The sequence below is a fragment of the Oncorhynchus kisutch genome, linkage group LG12 (assembly GCF_002021735.2).
Source record: "Oncorhynchus kisutch isolate 150728-3 linkage group LG12, Okis_V2, whole genome shotgun sequence".
Lineage (NCBI taxonomy): Eukaryota > Metazoa > Chordata > Actinopteri > Salmoniformes > Salmonidae > Oncorhynchus > Oncorhynchus kisutch.
Window position 1 is genome coordinate 9,015,321 of NC_034185.2, and position 17,718 is coordinate 9,033,038.

Consider the following 17,718-nt stretch of genomic DNA (forward strand, 5'->3'; position numbering starts at 1 on the left):
CTGTCTGTAGGCTGGAAGCAACAAAATGGAGTCGTGGTCAGCTTTTCCGAAAGGAGGGCGGGGGAGGGCCTTATATGCGTCGCGGAAGTTAGAATAACAATGATCCAGGGTTTTACCAGCCCTGGTTGCACAATCGATATGCTGATAGAATTTAGGGAGTCTTGTTTTCAGATTAGCCTTGTTAAAATCCCCAGCTACAATGAATGCAGCCTCAGGATATGTGGTTTCCAGTTTACATAAAGTCAAATACATTTTGTTCAGGGCCATCGATGTGTCTGCTTGGGGGGGAATATATATGGCTGTGATTATAATCAAGGAGAATTCCCTTGCTAGATAATACGGTCAACATTTGATTGTGAGGAAGTCAGGTGAACAGAAGGACTTGAGTTCCTGTATGTTGTTATGATCACACCACGTCTCGTTAATCATAAGGCATACCCCCCCGCCCCTCTTCTTACCAGAAAGATGCTTGTTTCTGTCGGCGCGATGCGTGAAGAAACCAGCTGGCTGCACCGACTCTGATAGCGTCTCTCCAATTCTTTATCCCCTGTTCTCGGAGGGTTAGACAGATCAATGCTACATTCCTCATGTGCCCCTGAGGAAGGCATGAGTCTTTAACAGGGACAAAGAAGAGGGTCTATAGACACAGCCCCATTAGGCTCTTTGAATAAGGGCCTTACACTGACTTTGAGACGGATAGCTGGGCTCATGTTAATGATGGTGGCTGAGTGTGTTCTACGAGGACTTCGAGTCTGCACTGGATGCTCTTGTGTGTTCTACGTGGACTTTGAGCCTGCACTGGATGCTCTTGTGTGTTCTACGAGGACTTTGAGCCTGCACTGGATGCTCTTGTGTGTTCTACGTGGATGCTCTTGTACTCTGCTCAGCTGCAAATCCATGCACTATATTTAGACTTTATGCAGTTAGTATTAGTTTTGTCTAAGACAAAAATATCAATTCAATAGGGTAGCCTAGTGGTTAGAGTGTTGGACTAGTAACCGGAAGTTTGCAAGTTCAAAGCCCCTGACAAGGTACAAATCTGTCGTTCTGCCCCTGAACAGGCAGTTAACCCACTGTTCCTAGGCCGTCATTGAAAATAAGAATTTGTTCTTAACTGACTTGCCTGGTTAAAATAAAAGTTTTTTTTAAATGATGAAAATAATGGAATAACATTGTGTTTGTGAAAAGACATGAATACAGAGAGAGAATGGATTTCAACAACTATTTATTGTTTCTGAAGTATATATATATATAACAAAATAATTGCTATGGATAAAAACATCATTTTTTAAAACACTGCACAACTAAGTAAAAATGTTTACAGACAACAAAGCCTCACTAAATTGTACAAAAATAACGGTAAAAATAAAAATATAAACGATAAACAGAACATCCTCATGTCAGTGTGCAAACCGTTTATACATACGGACACGCCCCCTTCCGCAGGCAGCGAATCCTGATAAATTATTTAAATAGCATTTATCTACACGAAACGATCTCTCACACACAGAACAGCAAAGACAAAGCAAAACAGAACAATACTTTATCCATTAAAAGAGCACTGGACAAAAGACACAAAAGCAAAAATAGAATATGTATATAAAAACAACTCTCCCATTTGACTGTTTTTTTTTTTACTGTAGGGGGGTGTTGGGCGGGGGGGGTGGGTCTGTTTTGAAAAGAAAAGTAGTAATATTTACAGATTCATGGTACAGTAGCAATAAGATGTTGATCCATTCGTATTCTGTAAGCGTACAATGAAAAAAAAGAAAAACATCTTCTTTTTTTTTCTCGATCAAATTAATTATACAACAGCAATGAGGTATTATGTGTACATCAAAGGTTCCTTTGTTTTTAATCTCAGAAGAAAAGGATACACCGGTCACATACATGCCATTCTGAGTCAGATGCCCTAGTTCTAACCATGGCTATAATGGGATTAGAGTAAGATCCCACTTCTGACACCAAAGGCACCAGTCTGACTGACTCTGGATCAGTTTACACCTTGAACACTGGGGAATAGTCTTTACTTCCTCAAAGTATTTTTTGCCTAAAATGACATACCCAAATCTATTTGCCTGTAGCTCAGGACCTGAAGCAAGGATATGCATATTATTGATGACATTTGAAAGGAAACACTTTGAAGTTTGTGAAAATGTTAAGTTAATGTAGGAGAATATAACATATTAAATCTGGGAAAAAGATTATACAAAGAAAAAACATGCGTTTCATTTGTACTTTTTCGTACCATCATTTTTGAAATGCAAGAGAAAGGCCATAATGTATTATTAAAGCCAAGGCGCAATTGAGATTTTGGCCACTAGATGGCAGCAGTGCTTGTGCAACGTTTTAGACTGATCCAATGAACCATTGCATTTTTGTTTTAAGACTTTCTAAATGTGCTTATTTGGTTTATTAAAAAAAATTTAAGTTCACAACTGTGCACTTTCTTCAAACAGTAGCATGGTATTATTTCATTGTAATAGCTTTTGTAAATTGGACAGTGCAGTTATATTAACAAGAATTTAAGCTTTCTTCCAATATCAGATATGTCTATGTCCTGGGAAATGTTCTTGTTACTTACAACTTCATGCTAATCACATTAGGCTACTTTAGCTACTTCAACTCAACCGTCAAACAAAATTTAATTTTTTTAAGCTTCTAAAGATGTTCAATGTTTCTAATTTGATCTTTTTACATTTGTAAAATAAATTAACAAAATATTTGTAACATTTAATGTTCGAAATGGAAAGTGTCGTAATAGACAGAATGGCTTTGATTTACTGGCACTGACAATGCCCTTTTTTAATTGGCCCTCCCATGTCATTTTCTGCAATGGTTTGATATGCTAAGATGGCCGCTCCCATCTTACCCTGAGTATCACTATGTTCCATTTCAACTGAACTATATCAATTTAATGCCAGCCACAAAGCCTACAAGCAATCATGTATTTGACAAAAAAGTATTTTGGCTCGTTTTAATTTTGGTTTGTTTTCTTTTGTCTCCAAGGGAACATATATAGAGGGGTAAAAGCAAGCGTTAAATGTCTTCTTATTTACACACAAACATACGTATATACATCATACATACACCATCCTCCATATCTTGTTGTTACGCAACTGACTTCCAAGGACTACAAGTCCTTTCCTGACAAAACTTAAAGTAAAAAAGTCTTATTGCGTTCTTCAACCACTGAGCCAAACACCCCTCATCATCAGAGTTGTATCGTTCAGAACCTACATCCGCCTAGATTTCTTTTTCTATAAACAGAACATCACATAGTCTTTCTTTGGGACGTCCATTCCAGAACAAAAAAGAGATGGATAGAAAGAGGGATAGCGAGAGAGAGATGGATAGAAAGAGGGATAGCGAGAGAGAGATGGATAGAAAGAGGGATAGCGAGAGAGAGATGGATAGAAAGAGGGATAGCGAGAGAGAGATGGATAGAAAGAGGGATAGCGAGAGAGAGATGTAAAAGTTTGGAAGTGCATAGTTGTCCATCGGGAGACTTTCCCCGCACAGGGATGAATGAGGTCTTTCAGATCAGAGAGAGATCGCCGGACGGTTGGGAACATCGGTCAGTCTCTCACTCAGGCCAAGCAAACGGGCTGTTTTTTTCCCCGTCTCTACATGCTCTGGGTGGGTAGGTGTAGCTTCTCTGATCTTCGACTGGCAGTCACCCGGATGGTTCTCTGTCCAAACCAGCATCAATTTACCCCCAATTTACCCCTTCAGTGTGAGTCCCGCAGAAGAAAAGAGGAGTAGAAAAAAACAGTCCCTGGACATTGTATTGGAATACATATCGTTCATATTTATACAGAAAGGTGCATTGTTCCAAGAGCTTCCTGCTCCGTGCAATTATGCATCTGAAGAAAAAAAAAGGACAAAAGTCAAGTATTAACTTAGAACAAAAAGGTTAAGTTATGTGGTCTGGTATTTCACATAAGTCTATTGTGAAAGAGATTCCACTAAACAAGTGTTGTTGGAGATAGTAAGATGTAGAAATGTCCTTGTTGCTTACCTCTGCATTCATACTTGAGGTCTGAGAAGTATACCATCTCTTGCGAGAAGACAAAGAGACCTAGTCTTCCGCCTGCGTACGTCTTGTCGTATACGCTCCCGGAATCCTTCATGATCCTCTTCCCCTCGTACATGACCACTCTGAAATTACAAACAAGACTCTTGAGACAAACCATCAGAGGACATACAGTAAATACTGGCATTATGGAAAGCCTCAGAACTCTCCACCAGGCCAATGAGTCTCCAGTGCTTACCTGATGTGTCCTGTTCTTGGTCTGTGGATCAGGTGCCATCTGTAGGCTGTGAAGTCTTTCCAGCCAACATTCTTAGGGTCATGCCACAGAGTCCTCACCTAGAGAAGAAAGGAGAAATATAGGGAGAGTTAGGTGGTGTTGTCCTGAGGTGTTTCCTGTGTGTGTTTGTGTGTTTGTCCATCTTACCTGTCCTGGGGTGTTGCCCGTGTGCCAGAGAGCGTTCCTGAGGTGCTCTCCAGGTCCAGTAGTAGAGTTGACCACCTTGATGGACAGTCCTGAGTATCCCTGAGCCTTGGTGGGTTTGTTGTTCCAGTAGGTCTGTGTGATCTGCTTCCACATCACCACGTAGAACCTGGAGCTGGACTGGTAGCCGAACACAAAGCCGGCGTAGTCATCATCTCGCTCTGTGTTGATGAAGAAGGTACCACTGAAGTCCACAGAGTTGAACTCATCAAAACCTGAGAACGGAGAAACAGAGAAGATGTCAGTGAGGATGGTGTTTTTTTTGTTGGGCTTGGGTTATTTTGAGATATCCCAAAGTCTAGAATCAATCAATCAAGCCACCCACCATTCAACCAACCACCCAACCAATCCACTCACCAACAGCAATGCCAGGGTCACAGTTGACGGTCTGGACCAGCTCTTTGCCTTGATGTCTGACCACCCAGTTGGGGTCAATCTGGGACGTTCCCTTGGGGTCCAGGGGAACCATCTGGAACTTCCTGAAGTCCGTTTCGCTGATGTCAAAGTTCTCCGGACACACGTCGTAGATGTCAGGGACGTTGTCTTGGTCAAAATCATCTTTGCAAACATCTCCGCGACCGTCACCTGGAAGAAGATTGGAAGTAAATTACATGTTTTAGGATGAAGCAGCTAATGAACTTAACCATTAACTAATGTCGAGAACTTTATTAGTTGAATAAGAAATTGAACTCCAATTTTATCTCGTATCTCTCCTATTCTTCATCTAACTCACCATCAGAGTCGAGCTGGTCAGGGTTGAAGGCCAGTCTGCAGTTGTCTTTCTCATCAGGGATCCCGTCGTTGTCGTCATCGTGGTCGCAGGCGTCTCCCTTGCCGTCTTTGTCATGGTCGGCCTGGTTAGCGTTGGGGATGTAGGGGCAGTTGTCCAGGTTATTCTGGTGGCCGTCCTCATCGATGTCCTGGTTGCTGTCACACTTGTCTCCCACACGGTCGTCATCAGAGTCAACCTGTAGAGGTAAATGGCGATCTACATTAGCATGCTAGCTAATGTTAGTGGTTGCAACACAGTAGATACACCTGTTGGTGAAGATTACTTAGCATATTGTGAGTTGGTGGAGATTAGTTAACATACTGTGAGTTGGTGGAGATTAGTTAACATACTGTGAGTTGGTGGAGATTAGTTAACATACTGTGAGTTGCCCTGAGACACCGATGTGGGGTAAATTCTGTGCTCCTCTCCTAGACTCCTACTGTAGATCTCCTTTGACACTGATCTAGGGTCTGTTTTGTGTTTCCTCCCTACAGGTAAAGTGTAGAACATGGGGAAGATAATGACACCTGATGCTGATTGGATTTCCAGCTGTACCATTCGTTTAACCTCTCATTTCATAATATCTCTCCTCTCATGATGGACTATCCCCATGCTCTGTTTACTCTCCCCTCTCTAAACCTGCCAAGATCAATTTGTCTTCTGGTGGAGCTTTTCATCTGCTGACAATCAAAGTATTCTATAAACCCTGTACCCTATAAACACACCCCTTCTCTCTTCCTCCTTCCTTCCTTCGCTCCTCCTCCTTCCCTCCATTCTTCCCTCTCTCCTCCTCTCCTCCACTAGCACCAGTAGGCAGGTCTTTCCACAGACAGAAGCATTCTAGCCATATCCCTGCAGACATGAATCTCCTGTGCCTGCTGCTTGGCAAGACTACACACAGATTTCATTACCTCACACGAGGCGAGGGAGGGAGAGAGGGAAGGATTGGATTGGTGTGAATTCCGCCCATTTCCCCCCTAACTGAGTCCTGTTGTTCCGAACACATTCCTGGTCGTCAGTCTAGCATGGCACAGGTGGGATCCACACGGGGCTTGTGTATGTGCCGACGCCCGACGGGGCACGCATACATCCAGGGGCGAGCCCATTCCTGGGTAATAACAACCAGCCCGGGGCCCCACCCTGGCCTCTACCCCTCCATCACTCCACCTTTCCTTCTGAGCAGTCAAAGCCAATGTCAATGCCCCATTGAAAAGCCTGGCTCCCTGTGCATGCTGTATGTGCCCCTGAGCTGCAGAGGATATAACTCCACCTTAACATGGCATGATGCAGCCTAGACTTACAGCTACCAGTACAGTGACCCAGTACAGTGACCCATTACATCTACCCAGTACAGCTACCAGTACAGTGACCCATTACAGTGACCCATTACATCTACCCAGTACAGCGACCCAGTACAGTGACCCAGTACAGTGACCCATTACATCTACCCAGTACAGCTACCAGTACAGTGACCCATTACAGTGACCCATTACATCTACCCAGTACAGTGACCCATTACATCTACCCAGTACAGCTACCCAGTACAGTGACCCAGTACAGTGACCCATTACATCTACCCAGTACAGTGACCCAGTACAGTGACCCATTACAGTGACCCATTACATCTACCCAGTACAGTGACCCAGTACAGCGACCCAGTACAGTGACCCATTACAGTGACCCAGTACAGTGACCCATTACAGTGACCCAGTACAGTGACCCATTACATCTACCCAGTACAGCTACCAGTACAGTGACCCATTACAGTGACCCATTACATCTACCCAGTACAGTGACCCAGTACAGCGACCCAGTACAGTGACCCAGTACAGCGACCCAGTACAGTGACCCAGTACAGTGACCCATTACATCTACCCAGTACAGCTACCAGTACAGTGACCCATTACAGTGACCCATTACATCTACCCAGTACAGTGACCCATTACATCTACCCAGTACAGTGACCCAGTACAGCGACCCAGTACAGTGACCCAGTACAGCGACCCAGTACAGTGACCCAGTACAGTGACCCATTACATCTACTCAGTACAGCTACCAGTACAGTGACCCATTACAGTGACCCATTACATCTACCCAGTACAGTGACCCAGTACAGCGACCCAGTACAGTGACCCAGTACAGTGACCCAGTACAGCGACCCAGTACAGTGACCCAGTACAGTGACCCATTACATCTACCCAGTACAGTGACCCATTACAGTGACCCAGTACAGCGACCCAGTACAGCGACCCAGTACAGCTTCTATCTCAAGGCCATCAGACTGTTAAACAGCCACCACTAACATTGAGTGGCTGCTGCCAACACACTGACACTGACACTGACTCAACTCCAGCCACTTTAATAATGGGAATTGATGGGAAATGATGTAAATATATCACTAGCCACTTTAAACAATGCTACCTTATATAATGTTACTTACCCTACATTATTCATCTCATATGCATACGTATATACTGTACTCTATATCATCGACTGCATCCTTATGTAATACATGTATCACTAGCCACTTTAACTATGCCACTTTGTTTACATACTCATCTCATATGTATATACTGTACTCGATACCATCTACTGTATCTTGCCTATGCTGCTCTGTACCATCACTCATTCATATATCCTTATGTACATATTCTTATCTCCTTACACTGTGTATAAGACAGTAGTTTTGGAATTGTTAGTTAGATTACTTGTTGGTTATTACTGCATTGTCGGAACTAGAAGCACAAGCATTTCACTACACTCGCATTAACATCTGCTAACCATGTGTATGTGACAAATAAAATTTGATTTGATTTGACCCATTACATCTACCCAGTACAGCGACACAGTACAGTGACCCATTACATCTACCCAGTACAGTGACCCATTACAGTGACCCAGTACAGTGACCCAGTAAAGCGACCCAGTACAGTGACCCAGTACAGTGACCCATTACATCTACCCAGTACAGCGACCCAGTACAGTGACCCATTACATCTACCCAGTGCATCGACCCAGTACAGCGACCCAGTACAGTGACCCATTACATCTACCCAGTACAGTGACCCATTACAGTGACCCAGTACAGTGACCCAGTACAGCGACCCAGGACAGTGACCCAGTACAGTGACCCATTACATCTACCCATTACATCTACCCAGAACAGTGACCCAGTACATCTACCCAGTACAGCGACCCATTACATCTAGCCAGAACAGTGACCCAGTACAGTGACCCATTACATCTACCCAGTACAGCGACCCAGTACAGTGACCCAGTACAGTGACCCATTACATCTACCCAGTACAGCGACCCACTACAGTGACCCATTACATCTACCCAGTACAGCGACCCAGTACAGTGACCCATTACATCTACCCAGTGCAGCAACCCAGTACAGTGACCCATTACATCTACCCAGTACAGCGACCCAGTGCAGCGACCCAGTACAGCGACCCATTACATCTACCCATTACAGTGACCCAGTACAGCGACCCAGTACAGCGACCCATTATATCTACCCAGTACAGTGACCCAGTACAGTGACCCATTACATCTACCCAGTACAGCGACCCAGTACAGTGACCCATTACATCTACCCAGTACAGCGACCCAGTACAGTGACCCAGTACAGTGACCCATTACATCTACCCAGTACAGCGACCCAGTACAGTGACCCAGTACAGTGACCCATTACATCTACCCAGTACAGCGACCCAGTACAGTGACCCATTACATCTACCCAGTACAGCGACCCAGTACAGTGACCCATTACATCTACCCATTACAGCGACCCAGTACAGCGACCCAGTACAGCGACCCAGTACAGCGACCCATTACATCTACCCATTACAGCGACCCAGTACAGCGACCCAGTACAGCGACCCAGTACAGTGACCCATTACATCTACCCAGTGCAGTGACCCATTACATCTACCCAGTGCAGTGACCCATTACATCTACCCAGTGCAGTGACCCAGTGCAGCGACCCATTACATCTACCCAGTACAGCGACCCAGTGCAGCGACCCATTACATCTACCCAGTACAGTGACCCATTACATCTACCCAGTGCAGTGACCCATTACATCTACCCAGTGCAGTGACCCAGTACAGTGACCCATTACATCTACCCAGTACAGCGACCCATTACATCTACCCAGTACAGCGACCCATTACATCTACCCAGTGCAGCGACCCAGTACAGCGACCCATTACATCTACCCAGTACAGTGACCCATTACATCTACCCAGTACAGTGACCCAGTACAGCGACCCATTACATCCACCCAGTACAGTGACCCATTACATCTACCCAGTGCAGCTACCCAGCACAGTGACCCAGTGCAGCGACCCAGTACAGTGACCCAGTACAGCGACCCATTACATCTACCCAGTGCAGCGACCCAGCACAGTGACCCAGTGCATCGACCCAGCACAGTGACCCGGGACAGCGACCCAGTGCAGCGATCACTCAACAGAGAGAGTTCTTCTAGAATGACAGACAGTGTTTGTGATAGTGGCATGCGTGTGTACGCCTACGCATCTCTGACTGCACGTGTGTGTGTGTGTGTGTGTGGAATAGGTTGTAAGTGTATGTACACACACCTGGTCAGGGTTGTGTTCCAGAGGACAGTTGTCACACATGTCTCCCACACCATCCAGGTCAGTGTCTCGCTGGTCCACGTTGTAGACGTACGGGCAGTTGTCTTTCTCATTCAGAATACCTGTTGGACCAATCACATTAGTTGTTATTCAGGGGAAGAGGAGGAAGGTGAGGAAAATTACTTGTAGTTGAGCTAGTAATGGAATGCATGATTGTGCATACTGTCAATTTGCACTTGGTTTGTGTGGTGTGGTACCTGCATTCAACACCAATCTACAGCATGTACATTATATCGTATAGGTCTTAAATAGGGACAGATAAGCAACGTTAGAGTCTCTTAGGTCAGAGACTCTTAGGTCAGAGTCTCTTAGGTCAGAGTCTCTTAGGTCAGAGTCTCTTAGGTCAGAGTCTCTTAGGTCAGAGTCTCTTCGGTCAGAGTCTCTTAGGTCAGAGTCTCTTAGGTCAGAGTCCAACTAAGAAGGTTTAGAGTCACACCATCTCCATCAATGTCCACAGAGCAGGCGTCTCCTTCCCCGTTGTTGTCTGTGTCAGTCTGGTCAGGGTTGCTGTTGTAAGGACAGTTATCACAACGATCTCCAACATCATCTCTGTCATAGTCATATTGCCTGGGGTTGTACACGAACGGGCAGTTATCCTGTAGAGAGGGGAGGGGGGGGGGGGAGAGAAGGGTAGATGGGGAGCGAGAGAGGGAGGGAGAAAGAGAGAGGCAGAGGAGAGAAATTGAGTGGGAAGGGAGAGAGAGGGGGGAGAGAAAGGAGGGGAGAGAGGCAGAGAGACGGAGGTTGGAGAGAGCGAGAAAGAGAGAGGGAGAGAGGGAGAGATAGAGGGGGAAAGAGAGAGAGGGGAGGGAGAGAGAGGGGGGGAGAGAGAGAGGGGGAGAGGGAGAGAGAGAGGGGGAGAGAGAAAGGGGGAGGAAGAGAGATGGAGAGAGGGAGCGATAGAGGGGGAGGGAGAGAGAGGGGGGGAGGGAGAGAGCACTATTCAATTACTCCAGCCTCAGAACCGCCAGAAGAATCAGTTGTGTCCACTGCCTTGCTTAGGAAAACATCTGACATGATATATTCATTTCAGATACTGTGCTTTTAACTTGCTGTGGTCTGTGTAACCTATATAGAGAGAGGAAGGATGAAAGCATGTTGCCTATTTAGGCCCGGTCCCAAATATAATGTTAGGACTAGCAGTTTACACCGCGGCTCGTTCAGAGTGGTACCTCTGTGTTGGGATTTGAGCTTTGTCTCTGAAGGCAAAAAAAATGTGGTTTTCTTTTTTGTTTTCCTTTCCCTTATTTCACAGCATGAATGATGAATGTAAAACCACATTTATGTCTCACTGCCAAAGCTGAACACACACACACACACACAGACACAGACACACACAGACACACACAGACACACACAGACACACACAGACACACACACACACACACACAGACACACACACACAGACACAGACACACACACACACACACACACAGACACACACACACACACACACACACACACACACACACACACACACACACACACACACACACACACACTGACCACCCAAGAGCCACCCATAACCTGGATTCATTTCTCTCAGTAAGGGGTAGGACTTCAGACCTTCAATGAGTGAATCAATGATTAATTCTTCACTTACCCTGTCGTCAGGAATGCCATCGTTGTCATCATCGTTGTCACACGCGTCACCAACACCATCCTTGTCGTAGTCTTCTTGGCCTGAGTTGGGAAGGTTGGGGCAGTTGTCCTACAAAATAAAAGTCCCATCATACGTACGATGTAGTCAACAAGCATGAATATTATATTTAACTATTGTAATATTCCTTTAAGACATTAAATGTACCCGTTTTTTTGTTTTTCTTTCGAAAAGATTTGTTCTTTCTAATTGCAGTCTGCATTGGCACGTCACTCAAAAGGGATGTGTGGTTTTTACTAGTTAAACAGCAAGCTGGACCTATTCAGGGATCTATACGAGTCAGGAAGTGCATACCTTCTTGCAGTGGTAGGTGGCGTTCTCCACACAGACCAGGTCTTGGTTGGGCCATCCGTCCAGGTCCGTGTCCTCACCACAGATGTGTCCGTTTCCGGCATAGCCAGGCTTACACTCACAGCGGTACATGGGATCGGCAAAGTGTCCCAGGTAGTTACAGCGTGCGTTCTTGTTGCAGTCGTGGCTCCCATCCAAGCAGGGGTTACGTGGTGTACACACCTGGAGTAAACGGAATAGAAGAGTTGGTCAGACAAGCCGGGAAATATTGTGGCTACCTGGCTTTGTTTTCAAAGAGCACAATCTGCTGACCGCCATGTAACAGAGTTGGCAGTATGATCTGGACAAAGAAAAGCTAGGCTTTTGTAAAGCGATCTTTGACCTTGTAAATTCCAAATTCTTAATTCTAAATTCCATATTTCTAAAGTTCTAAATCAACTGAGGACAGAGATACAGTATGACAGGACTATCATCCCAGCTGTAGTCCACAGCACCAGGTGATGCTACCTACCTGTTTCTTGGCGGTGGCCTCCTCCACTCCCCTGCCGAAGGGCTGAGGTCCAGAGTAGCGTGCGGGACAGGGCAGACAGTTGTAACCAGGGTCAGTGTTCTCACAGCGGTGGACTCCGTTGAACACGAAGCAAGCGTCAGGAACCTCTTTACACTCGTCAATGTCCTTGCACTTGATGCCGTCACCAGAGTAACCAGTGGGGCATTTCCCACAACTCCATGTTCCATCGGGAACGCTGGTGCACTTGGTCCCAGGAAAGCAGGGGTTAGACAGACAACCATCTGAGGAGAGAGACATTGGCTTTCAGTACTGATTACTGACTGCTTCTAAGTACTAAGTGCTGTCTGTGTTTAAGTAGACTTTTAAATTTTGAAAGTGTTAGTGTACTAAACTGTCTAAAACCGACAATTTTAGCAACTAATTCACAGCATGTAGGAGTTATAAGAGACGTCGGCTACTCATCCAGCGCCTGCTACTCACCGACGGGACAGGCGTTCCTGTTGCACAGCTGAGTGGCCTTGGAGTCACCCTGGCACTCCTTGCCACCATATTTGGGGGCGGGGTCGTTGCAGAGACGTTTACGTGTCTGGGCTCCTCCCCCACAGGTGGAAGAGCAGGTATCCCATAGCGACCAGGGTCCCCAGTTACCGTTGACTGAGAGTGAAGAAGAGAGACAGGTACAGGTCAGTACAGGTGTACGTGGTGTCCCTAGTAGGGTCTGTGTTGTATTAAATAGACACAATGACAAGTAGCCTGAGTGACAGTTTTTGTTTCTTTAGACAAATTCTTGTTTGTTGACTTGCCAAACAAACAGTGACAATCTGCGGTGTGGTGTGCATGAAAAGGCATTTGACATCAGGAGATGACCCAGGTCTTGTGCATAAAAGCCTGTGACTAATGGTACTCACCGGGGCAGGGTGACTTGGTGCACTTCTCGGTCTGTCTTCCCTCTCCTTGGCAGTCCTTGCCTCCCAGCTGGGGTGTGGGGGAGTTGCAGAGGCGAATACGGGTGATGACACCCGCCCCACAGGTGACCGAGCAGGAAGACCAGGGGGACCAGTGGCTCCAGGCGCCGTCCTGCTTGACTGGAGGGACAACACAGAGCAGGGGTCAGAGGTTAAAGGTCAGGGGTCAATGAGAAACTTGGTTATGGGTCATTGTCCAGTCAAAACAGGGTAAAATATGTGTTATGGCAGTGACTTGTTGCTCTGTAGAGACACAGGTGGCTGATCTGTGGATGGATACTTAGATGTGGGTGCAGGTCTATCGTTTCTATCACCATGGATACAAATCTGTGATAGAAGTTTCCCTGTGTGACTGTTACGGATACAGTTATCCTGTGTGTGTGTGTATCCTGTGTGTGTGTTTCTTTTCTCTCCTTCTCCCCTCACAGGTGAAAATCATCACTCCCCAATCAGTCAACAATCAATCATCAATCAGAAGACACACCTCCTCCTGTTTCCTACCCTATCACAGTTCCTTCCCCATGGTTTAAAAACCCCATCATTTGTTTGCTCTATAGCTCAATCTCTCTGTTAATGCCATGTCTGTAGGTCTCTGTGTTTCACTCGCTCTTTGTGTCTTAACCTCTCTTTTGTTTGAGCACCTCCATAGCACTTTGTCATCACCTGTGAGTATTGTTTTTGGTTATGGTGTTTGTTTGTTGCTGGTGGGAAAAGGGGGAAACCAAGACAAGTCGCCCATGGGCATACACTACCCGTAGGTGAACTTTGTTAAATACACTAGTTAGAACTGGGCGGACCACCCACTGTATTTTTGGTTAGTTAGTTAGCTGTTGTTAAAGTAGGCTAGTCTAGCTTAGGGGTGTTTTTGGTTAGTTAGTTAGCTGTTGTTAAAGTAGGCTAGTCTAGCTTAGGGGTGTTTTTGTATATTTATTGTTTCATTCCTTCGGTCCAGCTCAGCCCCTTTTCCTGCTCCCCCCCATTACCGTGTGTTTATAAATAAACCTAGAGTTTGACGGTAGATTTCAGTTGTAGTGGTTATTTCGTTCACACTTTTACTTTGTCACAATTATAATTTGCATGAGTTATGTTACGGGTCTCATTACCATCCCCCCTAGTCTGTCGGGCCAAAAGGGATTCGTAACAGTGACGATTGATGAATGTGATTTGTTTGGTCGTTTGTCATGTTTACACTGAACTCACAGCGTTTGTCACACTCCTGAAGGTAGCAGTCCCTGGTTTGGACGGAGGTTCCCTCGCAGTTGTTGTTGATGCGGTCGCAGGAACGGCCCCTCTGCTGAATGCCCCGCCCACAAGACACGGAACAGTGTGTCCATTCAGACCAGAGGGACCAGCCGTCCTCCGCATAGTCACTCACTATAGAGACATCGAGAGAAGGAGGGAGAGGAGGAAGGGAGGGGAGGAGCGAGAAAGAGTGAGGATAGATGGAAGAGGGGAGAGGAGGTAGAGGAAGAAAGGAAGGAGAGAGGGAAGGAGCGAGGAGGAGGAGGAGGTGAGAGGGAAGGAGCGAGGAGAGGGAGGGAAGGAGCGAGGAGAGGGAGAGGAAGAGCGAGGATAGATCGAAGAGGAGCGAGGGAGAGGAGGTAGAGGAAGAAAGGAAGGAGAGAGGGAGGGAGAGGAGGAAGGGAGGGGAGGAGCGAGAAAGAGTGAGGATAGATGGAAGAGGAGCGAGGGAGAGGAGGTAGAGGAAGAAAGGAAGGAGAGAGGGAAGGAGCGAGGAGGAGGAGGTGAGAGGGAAGGAGCGAGGAGAGGGAGGGAAAGAGCGAGGAGAGGGAGGGGAAGAGCGAGGATAGATGGAAGAGGAGCGAGGGAGAGGAGGTAGAGGAAGAAAGGAAGGAGAGAGGGAAGGAGCGAGGAGGAGGAGGTGAGAGGGAAGGAGCGAGGAGGAGGAGGTGAGAGGGAAGGAGCGAGGGGAGGGAGGGAAGGAGCGAGGAGAGGGAGGGGAAGAGCGAGGAGAGGGAGGGAGGGAAGGAGCGAGGAGAGGGAGGGAGGGAAGGAGCGAGGAGAGGGAGAGAGGGAAGGAGCGAGGAGAGGGAGAGAGGGAAGGAGCGAGGAGAGGGAGAGAGGGAAGGAGCGAGGAGAGGGAGGGAGGGAAGGAGCGAGGAGGGAGGGGAGGAGTGAGGAGAGGGAGGGGAAGAGCGAGGAGAGGGAGGGAGGGAGGGAGGGAAGGAGCGAGGAGGAGGAGAGAGAGGGAGACAATGAGAGAGCTATTGGACTGCAGAGTCCCCAAGCAGAAAATTAGGGTTATAAGCTCTTAAAGATCTTAAAGCTCCAGTCTAATGTACTGAGTTTAACCCCGGGGTGTGTGTGAGGTGTGTGTGAGGTGTGTGTGAGGTGTGTGTGAGGTGTGTGTGTGTGTGTGTGTGTGTGTGTGTGTGTGTGTGTGTGTGTGTGTGTGTGTGTGTGTGTGTGTGTGTGTGTGTGTGTGTGTGTGTGTGTGTGTGTGTGTGTGTGTATAGAGTCAGAGAGATGGCCCACTCCAGGAATTTCAGGGGCAGGAGAAAACCCAAAGGGAAAAAAAATGTTGAGTGACCAAGGTAGAGGTTCTCCATGTGTCTTTAGATTTCAGGGGCCACTGCTGTCTTAGGTATGTGGGAAATGTCACTTGTTCTTGAGTGTAGGATGGCAGCGCTGAACAGCCCAACAATTTTCCATCCCACTTAAACCAATTTGGCCAAATTATAGCCATTAAAAGTTGAAGATTCAAAGATGTTTTGGGGTGGATAACACACCAATGTTCCCGACACAGTCATACGTTGACGAGCCAGAGAACTTAAATCACCCTTAAAATGAATTTGGTTTTCTTGAATAGAAACCTTTACATCCAGAAAAGTTGTTGTGGTTTCATGCTTTAGTTGGTGAAGGAGGTCCAAATAGCTGGCAGTAAATGGGAGTGTTGTTTGAAATGGCCTGTTTGTCTTAGAGACATTAAAGCCTTAGGACAACTCAGGCCATTCATAGATTTACAGTAAAACAGAACAAGCTTTGGGTTCATAATACAGTAGTATACTGTAAACCTTTGTTTGTATGTTTTATGTTACTTCCTGAGAGCTGAATAGTTTTGTTGGAAGTTGGAACGACACAAATGGAACCATAGAATCAGAATCGTTCATTCTAATTCTAGAGTTGGAACAATGGAGAATAGAGAAACGTACGTGTTCCACAGCGCGGGCAACACTCTCCATCAGACACGGTGGCGTTGGCACAGGGGATCAGTGGGCAGGAGATCTTGCGGCATACGGTGGCAGAGTTCTGCAGAGGGGCGGAGACAGTGACAAAGGACTAGGTCATTTCTTGAACTTGAAGAACGTGTCGTCACTCAGGTAGGTGGTAAAAAAAGAAGAAGAATCTATCAAATGTATTTTCTAAAGACGTTTTTACATTAGCAGCCACACTATAAAAACAGCACTGTACACTATGAAAACAACACTGCACACTATGAAAACAGCACTGTACACTATGAAAACAGCACTGTACACTATGAAAACAACACTGCACACTATGAAAACAGCACTGCACAATATGAAAACAACACTGCACACTATGAAAACAGCACTGCACACTATGAAAACAGCACTGTACACTATGAAAACAGCACTGTACACTATGAAAACAGCACTGTACACTATGAAAACAGCACTGCACACTATGAAAACAGCACTGCACACTATGAAAACAGCACTGCACACTATGAAAACAGCACTGCACACTATGAAAACAGCACTGTACACTATGAAAACAGCACTGTACACTATGAAAACAGCACTGTACACTATGAAAACAGCACTGTACACTATGAAAACAGCACTGTACACTATAAAAACAGCACTGTACACTATGAAAACAGCACTGTACACTATGAAAACAGCACTGTACACTATGAAAACAGCACTGTACACTATGAAAACAGCACTGCACACTATGAAAACAGCACTGTACAGTATGAAAACAGCACTGCATACTATGAAAACAGCACTGTACACTATGAAAACAGCACTGCACACTATGAAAACAGCACTGTACACTATGAAAACAGCACTGCACACTATGAAAACAGCACTGTACACACTGAGTGTACAAAACATGAACACCTGCTCTTTCCATGACGAAGGGGAGGAGACAGGTTACAGATGGATGTTTAAGCCTTGATAATATTGAGACACGGATTGTGTATGTGCGCCATTCAGAGGGTGAATTGATGAAGTGCCTTTGAACGGAGTAGGCTAGTAGGTTCCAGGGACACCAGTTTGGGGTGGCAGGGTGGCCTAGTGGTTAGAGCGTTGGCCTAGTAACCAGAAGGTTGCAAGTTCAAACCCCCGA

General features: G+C 46.2%; 1 protein-coding gene across 1 annotated transcript in view; it reads right to left on the minus strand.

Annotated features, from left to right (window-relative positions):
* Positions 1–1,208: 1,208 nt before the first annotated feature.
* Positions 1,209–17,718, minus strand: part of LOC109878706 (thrombospondin-1-like) — a 22,076-nt gene continuing 5,566 nt past the window's right edge. Inside the window, exons 8-22 of the mRNA XM_031836822.1 lie at positions 16,554–16,650; positions 14,581–14,754; positions 13,324–13,500; positions 12,896–13,069; positions 12,416–12,696; positions 11,908–12,126; positions 11,557–11,664; positions 10,390–10,549; positions 9,897–10,015; positions 5,251–5,485; positions 4,875–5,102; positions 4,461–4,732; positions 4,275–4,372; positions 4,022–4,161; positions 1,209–3,866 (exon numbers count right to left, since the gene is read on the minus strand). Coding sequence (XP_031692682.1) covers positions 3,859–3,866; positions 4,022–4,161; positions 4,275–4,372; positions 4,461–4,732; positions 4,875–5,102; positions 5,251–5,485; positions 9,897–10,015; positions 10,390–10,549; positions 11,557–11,664; positions 11,908–12,126; positions 12,416–12,696; positions 12,896–13,069; positions 13,324–13,500; positions 14,581–14,754; positions 16,554–16,650 — 2,490 coding nt within the window. The 3' untranslated portion in view covers positions 1,209–3,858. The remainder of the gene's footprint in view (positions 3,867–4,021; positions 4,162–4,274; positions 4,373–4,460; positions 4,733–4,874; positions 5,103–5,250; positions 5,486–9,896; positions 10,016–10,389; positions 10,550–11,556; positions 11,665–11,907; positions 12,127–12,415; positions 12,697–12,895; positions 13,070–13,323; positions 13,501–14,580; positions 14,755–16,553; positions 16,651–17,718) is intronic.